At 50.9% G+C, this 6403-nt stretch overlaps 3 protein-coding genes across 3 annotated transcripts; all 3 read left to right on the top strand.

Moving 5' to 3' along the window:
- The first annotated feature begins 236 nt into the window (after window positions 1-236).
- Window positions 237-1640, top strand: LOC101759461 (peroxidase 57). The gene is made up of 2 exons (XM_004983553.2): window positions 237-521; window positions 614-1640. The coding sequence occupies exons 1-2, from the start codon at window positions 288-290 to the stop codon at window positions 1370-1372; spliced, it is 993 nt and encodes a 330-aa protein (XP_004983610.1). The 5' UTR covers window positions 237-287; the 3' UTR covers window positions 1373-1640.
- Window positions 1641-1966: 326 nt separating this feature from the next.
- LOC101758652 (uncharacterized protein At5g43822) lies at window positions 1967-4536 on the top strand. Its single transcript, XM_004983551.4, has 6 exons — window positions 1967-2340; window positions 2708-2826; window positions 2933-3109; window positions 3516-3563; window positions 3756-3820; window positions 3938-4536. The coding sequence occupies exons 1-6, from the start codon at window positions 2209-2211 to the stop codon at window positions 3979-3981; spliced, it is 585 nt and encodes a 194-aa protein (XP_004983608.1). The 5' UTR covers window positions 1967-2208; the 3' UTR covers window positions 3982-4536.
- Window positions 4537-5389: 853 nt separating this feature from the next.
- On the top strand, window positions 5390-6372 carry LOC105915165 (pentatricopeptide repeat-containing protein At2g21090-like). Its single transcript, XM_012849066.1, has 2 exons — window positions 5390-6237; window positions 6348-6372. Exons 1-2 carry the CDS (start codon window positions 5390-5392, stop codon window positions 6370-6372), a joined length of 873 nt encoding a protein of 290 aa, XP_012704520.1.
- The last annotated feature ends 31 nt before the right edge of the window (window positions 6373-6403 follow it).

Genomic DNA, 6403 nt, shown 5'->3' with positions numbered 1-6403 from the left:
CACCCAAACTATCATACTGCATTTTTCCGGCACAGCTAGCGCTGCCCTTTTCTTTCTTTTTGAAAAAAAAAAGAAAGGAAGAAGTTCCGAGGCCGCGAGCGTACGTGACCACCATGACCATGAAAACAGTAAACAACTAAGCTCGCATACCCCTGTCCTGTGTCAATTATCTTCCCAACGACGATCACCTATAAATAGGCTAGCCATGGTCCATTTCCTCCTCACCATACCGATCCGGGCTGGACTCCAAAGAGCAAAGAAGCTAACTAGCTAGTCAAAGGATCGGTATGGCCTCAGCAGCGCGCAATGGTGCCGCGGCGGCGGCGCTAATGGTGGCCGTCGCCGTGCTGGCCCTGGCCGGCGGCGGCAGCGCCCAGCTGCAGCACGGGTTCTACAAGGGCAAGTGCAACGGTACCGACGTGGAGGCGGTGGTGCAGAGCATCGTCAGGGCCCGGTTCGCGCGCGAGAACCCCATCGTCGCCTACCTCCTCCGCATGCAGTTCCACGAGTGCGTCATCAACGTACGTGCCAGCGAGCGAGCGAGCTACCCGGTGTCCATGTCCCTTGCACGCACGGGTGGTAAATTAACGTGACAGCTACCATATATATGCAGGGCTGCGACGCCGGTCTCCTGATCGACGGCACCGGCACGGAGAAGACGGCGCCGCCGAACCTGAGCGTGAAGGGCTACGATGTGATCGCGGACATCAAGGCGGAGCTGGAGCGGCGGTGCCCCGGCGTGGTGTCCTGCTCCGACATCCAGATCCTCGCCACCAGGGACGCCGTCGCGCTTGCCGGCGGCGCCGCCTACGCGGTGCGCACGGGGCGGAGAGACCGCCGCCGGTCGCAGGCCTCCGACGTCAAGCTCCCGGCGCCCGAGTACACGGCGCAGCAGACGACGGCGTACTACGGGCGGCTGGGGCTGAGCGCGTTCGACACGGTGCTGCTGCTGGGCGCGCACACCGTCGGCGCCACGCGCTGCAGCGTCATCAAGAGCAGGCTCTACGGGTACGGCGGCCGGCCCGGCGCGACGGACCCCGGCATGGACCCGGCCTACGCGTCCATCTACAAGAAGTACGTGTGCCCCAACATGCCGTCGTCGGACAACAACGTGGTGTTCCTGGACGACCAGTGGAGCGCGCTCAAGGTGGACAACCACTACTACAAGAACATCCAGCTCCGCCGGGGGGTGCTCCCCTGCGACCAGAACCTGTACAACGACGGCTCCACGAGGTGGATCGTGGACCTGCTCGCCAACAACGACGGCCTCTTCACCTCGGCCTTCCCGCAGGCGCTCATCAAGCTCAGCGAGGTCGGCGTGCTCACCGGCATGCAGGGGGAGATCCGCAAGGTCTGCAACAGGTTCAACTGATCCAGATCGACCCGGCCGCCATTATTCAGCGCAGCATTCTTGTTTAGTTTCCTGCCTGGTTTTATTTGATCGTCTCACGCTGCGCCATTATCCTTCCCACTTGCTTGATTAGAATGAGTTTGTTAATTTGTACGTGAAGTTTGATTCATTCTTTTTGTAACATGTCGATTTGTAATTGTAATAACAACACGAGGGATTAATGTGCCTGTATGTAATTCTGGTGAACATTTCATTCTTTAGTGCGACGTGAAAGTCAGCACCTTTTCCATTTCCCATATGCCAGGCACTCTTCAGTGACGTGCGAGCCATGATCTGTTCAAACATCATAGTCGCCGCGAAATGTCATCGTGGTCCACACAGACAATAGACCATACACGATGCACGCATTCATCCGGGCTCAATTAAGAACTCTCGACCCATTAACGGAAAATGGGCTTAGCATTTGATGCTATGGGCCTCCCCTATTTAGACAGGACTCTTAATACAAGCCCCAATCAAGACATCGACGTTCCCAGCAATTTAGATTGGGCTCTGGGCCTCTCAAACTCACACGACGCACGCTTTCCTCAAAAAAAAAAAACACGGCCAGACGGCCCAGTCCGCCAGCCGCCCCCTCGCTCTCAGACGCCGCGACTCCTCTCTCTCTTCCTCCACTCCCGGCAGCCGCCAGACGCGCCGACGACGCCCGCCGGGGCGCCGCCCGCCCACCTGGCGCCCGTCCCTCCGTTTCCAACTCCAGGCGAGCCTCCTGTGCTCCTTCCCCCCGACGCGTCACTCCACAGGCTTCAAGAAGTCGTTGGGGACGAAGGGAGCCGGACGAGCGAGCGAACAACTAGATGGAGGCGGTAGTGCGGAAGGTGCAGCAGCGGGTCAGGAAGGCGCGGGAGGAGATGGACCTGTGGGACGACCTCAACTCCCGCCTCCTCACTAACTTCAACAGGGCCACATCGGTCATCGATCGCCTTCCGGTACCTTCTTGGATCATCCTCTTGAGCAATCCCAATTTGTGACAGCTGGTTTGGCAGGGCAAGGTTTTGCAACAGCAATGCAATTGGAGAGTTTTTATTATCGTAATTGTTCTGCACCATTTTTATGAGATTGCAACATGCCAACAGCACATTTTACGGCTTCGTAGAAGCTGTAGCAATTCTGTTTACTAATCATAGTCTGCAATTTTGTGATTGTGACTCTACGAGCAAGACCGCAGTTACTAGTGTCCTTGGAAATTCTGTTGAAAATTTATAACTTGCAGTGACATGCGGTTGTGTTGTGATGTTAGCGTCTCAACCATCTTGGGGTAACTAAAATTTGATTTCTTGCATCATTTGATGAAAGGTGCTTGGAGAGGACAAGAATTATGGTGCCTTGCGTGGTGTGGCTAACATCCAAGAGGACCTCATGGGGAAGCAGATAGAGAGTCTCGAACTCATCTTCGTTTCTATGAGGGAGACACTGTAAGCTGCTTCACTTTTGTTGCAATTCCCTTCAATTTTGGTGGGAGCAAGCAAAGGGAAATTTTTAATTCAATTAAATCTGATGATAATGCTGCCAATTGCTCAGGGAGAAGTTCAATGGCATTGTGAAAGCTCTAAATAAGGCTCTGCGTGATACCAACCAGATGGTGAGAGGTGGGTCGGCACTCACAGCGAAACAGATGCAGTTACAAGTGGGAATTTTGCCAACTATTGCAGAATGCTTGGATGGGCTTCGAACATTATGCGAGATGCACCAGGCTGAGTAAGAAAGGAATTCTTTTTAGGCCCCATCTGAAATTTCCCAAATTAACCATGTGTAGCTTGTATTTGCTCTTATGATAACTATGCTGTTTCATAACATAGCATCATCTTTCTGGACCTGAATCCTTATGACCCAATCCAAGCATAGCAGTAGCTATGACTAAGAAGTTCAGTTCATGCTGATTTGTACATTCAGTTGATATAGAGCTATTTCTAACTTCTAAGTTTGGTTTGCCAATCCACCAATTGAGACATGATTTATATTCTCTATCTTTAATAATATGTTTAAGATGTCAGATATATGTCCTGCCCCCACTCTCGCAATGCATGTAACCTTAGTTTTCCTGCAGTAGATTTTGCATCCCCTTTTGTTTTCCTCTGAACTTATCCTGATTTCCATTTGACAGGTTTGCACTAAAATCATCCATTATCTCCTTGTTGACATGGAAGAGCAGGCAAGTTTGATAGACTCAGCTTACCCTATTCAATTCATATATTTGTTTTCTCTGGATTCATTCTCTCTTGAGTTTCTTGTAAATAATTGTGTGATGTTTATTTCTTAATTTAGCATTTAGAACGCTTGCAATTCATACATTTTCATTGGTACTTTATTAACTAGAGCAATGGTGGTGTTCATTCATTTGCAGTTCCAGTGACATTGTTGTACTCCGGCAACTCTTAGTAGACCAGCCAAACATACCAAAAGACGAAGGTAAGGAATGGATATAAATAGGATAAAAATTGATTATCCAGTTATACTTTCAGTAATGCCATTATAAGTTTCCAAATACATAACTGACTGTTACATTCTGTTTTCCCCATTTTGCAGTTCAATCCATATTTGATGTTATATTTGCAGATGAAATTTGTTAACCAGCTCGTATTTGAATTGTTGAAGCCTTGGGCCCTATGTTCTTATCTAGCTGCCCACCCAAATGATGCCTCACTCAGTCTGAAACTCCATTTTCGATGAACCTAATTGTTGAAGCAGTGCAACCAAGCCATGTCTTTTTGCAGCAGCAACAGTGATTGAAGACCTGGAAGCGGTGTCTTTGTTTCCAGCAAACAGTGGTTGAAGACTTGGAGCTGCCATCGATAACTTCTAAAGCATAGGAAGCCAATCTACATTGTAGTTTATACCATATTGCAAATGACCTTTATGCCTCTTGGTATAGTGCCGCATCTCAGGATCTCAGCAATATACAGTGATAATCTGGTAGACCTACTGCAGTTACAAACACATGTGGAATAGTTGCCTAAAATTTGCATACGGGCACTGACCAAGGACAGCATAATTTTCTTTGTTGCATTGGGAATGTTCGCAGTGCCAATGTAATGCACCTCTGTTTGAAAGGCACATTGGATTTTTCTGTGAAGTTGATCATACCCTGAGAGAAGGAGAATTAACTCGAGCAGACATTTATTAGCTTTGAACCTGTCATGTCCTGGCACTGCTGCCTCAAACGTTACCCATGTAGAATGACTTGCTATCATTTGAAAAGTGGTATGAATATGCGATGAGTTGCACTTTGTCATGCCTAATGGAAACAATATGGACTCAGGTGTCCCCAAAAAAAAGAAACGATATTGATTCAGGATTCAGATACATTGCAAATTTTGCAACGCAAATCACAAACTGAGACTTCACCGTCTGGGAGGTGCCTGACAGAATTATAAGAGAGAACAAGCTGCGGCTCTTCATCAGATCACAAACGCAATGGCATTCCTTGCTCATCAGATTACTGAAGCTTGAATTTCTTTCTCAGCATGATCCGATCGGCCGGTATTGGTCCATCACAGCCGTCCGTTTTTGAATTGGACGGCGCACGTTCGCGGCAGCCAGCCAACGACCATCTCCACGAGCGCCCCGGCCGCCGCGAGCTCAGCTGGCTTCACCAACCCCACGAGGCCACGACCCCTCCCAATGCGCGTCCCCGGCGAGACGCCTCCTCCGGCCTCGCCACGGCAGTACTCCGGCCTCCTCGGCGCGCTCCACCACTGCATATCGGGCGGCAACGCCCCCGCCGCCGTCTCCCTCCTGCCCACCCTCGCCCGCGCCGGCCTGCGCGCGCCGTTCCCGCTCCTCTCCTCCCTCGCGGGCCTGCTCCTGCTCCGCCCATCCGCGCCGTCCTTCCCCTCCCTGGCTGGCCGCCTCCTCCTCTACGTCCGCCTCGCGGGTCTCAAGCGCCTCGTCCCCTGCTCCACTCAGCTGGCCGACCGCCTCCTGTCGTTGCACTTCCTCCTCGGCCGCCCGCGCGACGCCCGCCGGCTGTTCGCCAAAATGCCCCGCCCCAGCGTCCACTCCTACAACGCCATGCTCTCCGGGTACGCGCGTCTGGCACTCGCGGCACCCGCTGCTGAGGTCTTTGCTGCTATGCCGCACCGGGAGCTCGTCTCCTACAATGCTGTTATGCTTGCGCTGGGGCGCGGTGGCGAGGCGCAGGGAGCCATGGAGCTGTACTCCGAGCTCCGGAACATGTACCCTTCCCTTGGGTACAACCATCACACCTTCTTAGCACTCCTTGTGGCCTGTGCTGAGCTCATGGACAGGGAGCTTGCCATGCAACTCCATGGCCATTTGGTGGTTCTCGGGTTCTTGTCTGATGTCAACATTGCCAGCTCTCTTCTTGATGTGTACAGTAAATGCGGTTGCGTTGATGATGCTAGGAATATTTTTGACGAAATGCTTATCAAAGATGGGCATATGTGGACAATGATAGTTTGTGCATGTGCTGAAGATGGCCAGTTGGCTACTGCTCGTCAGCTTTTCGATCAGATGCCAGAGAAGAATGTATCTTCATGGAATGCCATCATCAAGGGATATGTTTTCCACGGGAAGCCTGTGGAAGCACTAGATATATTTCAACACTTGATGAGGGAATGTTTGCAGCCAGATCAATTCACCTTTGGTAGTTGTCTGAGTGCTTGTGCAGCTATGCCTATGCATTCACTGAAACTTGGGCAGCAGATCCATGGAATGTTACTAAGAAGTGGCTTTGATCTAAGTGCAATCATCATTAGCTCACTCATTGACATGTATTCAAAATGTGGCTATTTGGATGGCGCCATACAGGTGTTTGAACTAACAGGCAGGGAAATGAAGGGTGCTATGTTATGGAACGGCATGCTGTCTGCTCTGTGTCATCATGGGCATTCAAAGGATGCGATTGCATTGTTTGTTCAAATGATTCGTGAGAGACAGAAGCCTGATGCTAATACATTCTTGCTGGTTTTGACAGCTTGCTGCCATTGCAACCTAGTTGAAGAAGGGATGAAACTCTTTGATTTGATGAAT

This window comes from Setaria italica, chromosome IX (assembly GCF_000263155.2).
Source record: "Setaria italica strain Yugu1 chromosome IX, Setaria_italica_v2.0, whole genome shotgun sequence".
NCBI classification, from domain to species: domain Eukaryota; kingdom Viridiplantae; phylum Streptophyta; class Magnoliopsida; order Poales; family Poaceae; genus Setaria; species Setaria italica.
Note: the sequence above shows the minus strand (reverse complement) of the source record. Positions and strands in the feature narration are given on the sequence as shown.

What these genes read in the sequence shown, in the direction of transcription:
- LOC101759461 (XM_004983553.2), top strand. Translation starts at nt 288, where the DNA reads ATGGCCTCAGCAGCGCGCAATGGTGCCGCGGCGGCGGCGCTAATGGTG. An exon ending in TCCACGAGTGCGTCATCAAC is followed by an intron (nt 522 to 613) that starts GTACGTGCCAGC and finishes ATATATATGCAG; the next exon opens with GGCTGCGACGCCGGTCTCCT.
- LOC101758652 (XM_004983551.4), top strand. Translation starts at nt 2,209, where the DNA reads ATGGAGGCGGTAGTGCGGAAGGTGCAGCAGCGGGTCAGGAAGGCGCGG. An exon ending in GTTTCTATGAGGGAGACACT is followed by an intron (nt 2,827 to 2,932) that starts GTAAGCTGCTTC and finishes CCAATTGCTCAG; the next exon opens with GGAGAAGTTCAATGGCATTG. An exon ending in TGCGAGATGCACCAGGCTGA is followed by an intron (nt 3,110 to 3,515) that starts GTAAGAAAGGAA and finishes TCCATTTGACAG; the next exon opens with GTTTGCACTAAAATCATCCA.
- LOC105915165 (XM_012849066.1), top strand. Translation starts at nt 5,390, where the DNA reads ATGCCCCGCCCCAGCGTCCACTCCTACAACGCCATGCTCTCCGGGTAC. An exon ending in ATGTTATGGAACGGCATGCT is followed by an intron (nt 6,238 to 6,347) that starts GTCTGCTCTGTG and finishes TGGTTTTGACAG; the next exon opens with CTTGCTGCCATTGCAACCTA.